At 70.7% G+C, this 965-nt stretch overlaps 1 protein-coding gene across 1 annotated transcript in view; it reads left to right on the top strand.

Moving 5' to 3' along the window:
• The first annotated feature begins 83 nt into the window (after window positions 1–83).
• The window catches only part of NKX2-5 (NK2 homeobox 5), a 1,946-nt gene continuing 1,064 nt past the window's right edge, over window positions 84–965 (top strand). Inside the window, exons 1-2 of the mRNA XM_019535382.1 lie at window positions 84–327; window positions 715–782. Of these exons, the coding sequence (XP_019390927.1) occupies window positions 122–327; window positions 715–782 (274 nt within the window). The 5' untranslated portion in view covers window positions 84–121. The remainder of the gene's footprint in view (window positions 328–714; window positions 783–965) is intronic.

The raw sequence follows: 965 nt of genomic DNA, 5'->3' as shown, positions 1-965 counted from the left end.
GCAGGCTCCGGGCCCCCCAAAACCGCCCGGTCCCTCCTCCCCGCCCGCGCCCCGCGCTCCCTGCCCCAGCCCGCCCGGCCGCGGGCGCGGGGATGCTGCGCCGCGCTCCGCCACCTGCACCATGTTCCCCAGCGCCGCCGGCACCACGCCCTTCTCGGTGAGGGACATCCTCAACCTGGAGCAGCAGCAGCAGCCCGGCGGCCTGGCCTCCATGGAGCTGGCGGGCCTGGCCTCGCCGTCCTGCCTGCTGGCCGCCTTCAAGCACGAGCCCTTCGCCGCCGAGGCCGCGGCCCTGCCGGCAAGACAGGTAGGGCGGGCGCGGGCAGCGCGGCTCGGCCTCCCCGCGCCAGCCGGGCCCGCGGGCCGAGAGCCGGGAGGGCGGCAGCATGGCCCGTGCCGCGCTGGCAGTAGTAGTGACCGGGTAGCAGCACTAGCGCTGTGCTCATATCACAGTAACGACGAAACACTGTGCTGTACCGGACTCCGGTCTACTATACTCGCAGCCCAGTAGTGGTGAGTATAGTAGGAGTCACGATAATACTGTATTATAACAACACTTTGTAATACGACGCCCTGAAGTGGTGCTAAGAGGGTGGCAAGAGTCTCGTCTCGGTGGCCGCAGGGGACAGGCCGGGCAGGAATGGGCGCACTTGGCACGGGGCAAGCCGAGGTTGGGTGTTGCAGCTTTCTCACGTTGCAGGCGGTTGGTTAAAGGCTGGCCCCAGCAGGCCGGCGAGGCCGCGGACTGCTCCCCGGTGGCAGTTTCAAAGCAGGCGAAACAAGCGCGTGTCTAGACAGGGCTGGTCCTGCCTGGAGCGGGTCCCTGCCAGCCCGACTCCTCTAGGATCCCCGGGATACTACACGCGGGGCCCCGATCCCCGGCGGCCCCCGGGAGCCAGCCCTCGGGACGGCGCTGCCCGCGGATCGAGGAGCCCGGCCGGCCCCGGCCCCGGCCCCGGCCCGCG

This window comes from Crocodylus porosus, unplaced genomic scaffold (genome assembly GCF_001723895.1).
Source record: "Crocodylus porosus isolate Cpor-Errol unplaced genomic scaffold, CroPor_comp1, whole genome shotgun sequence".
Classification (NCBI taxonomy): domain Eukaryota; kingdom Metazoa; phylum Chordata; order Crocodylia; family Crocodylidae; genus Crocodylus; species Crocodylus porosus.
Note: the sequence above shows the minus strand (reverse complement) of the source record. Positions and strands in the feature narration are given on the sequence as shown.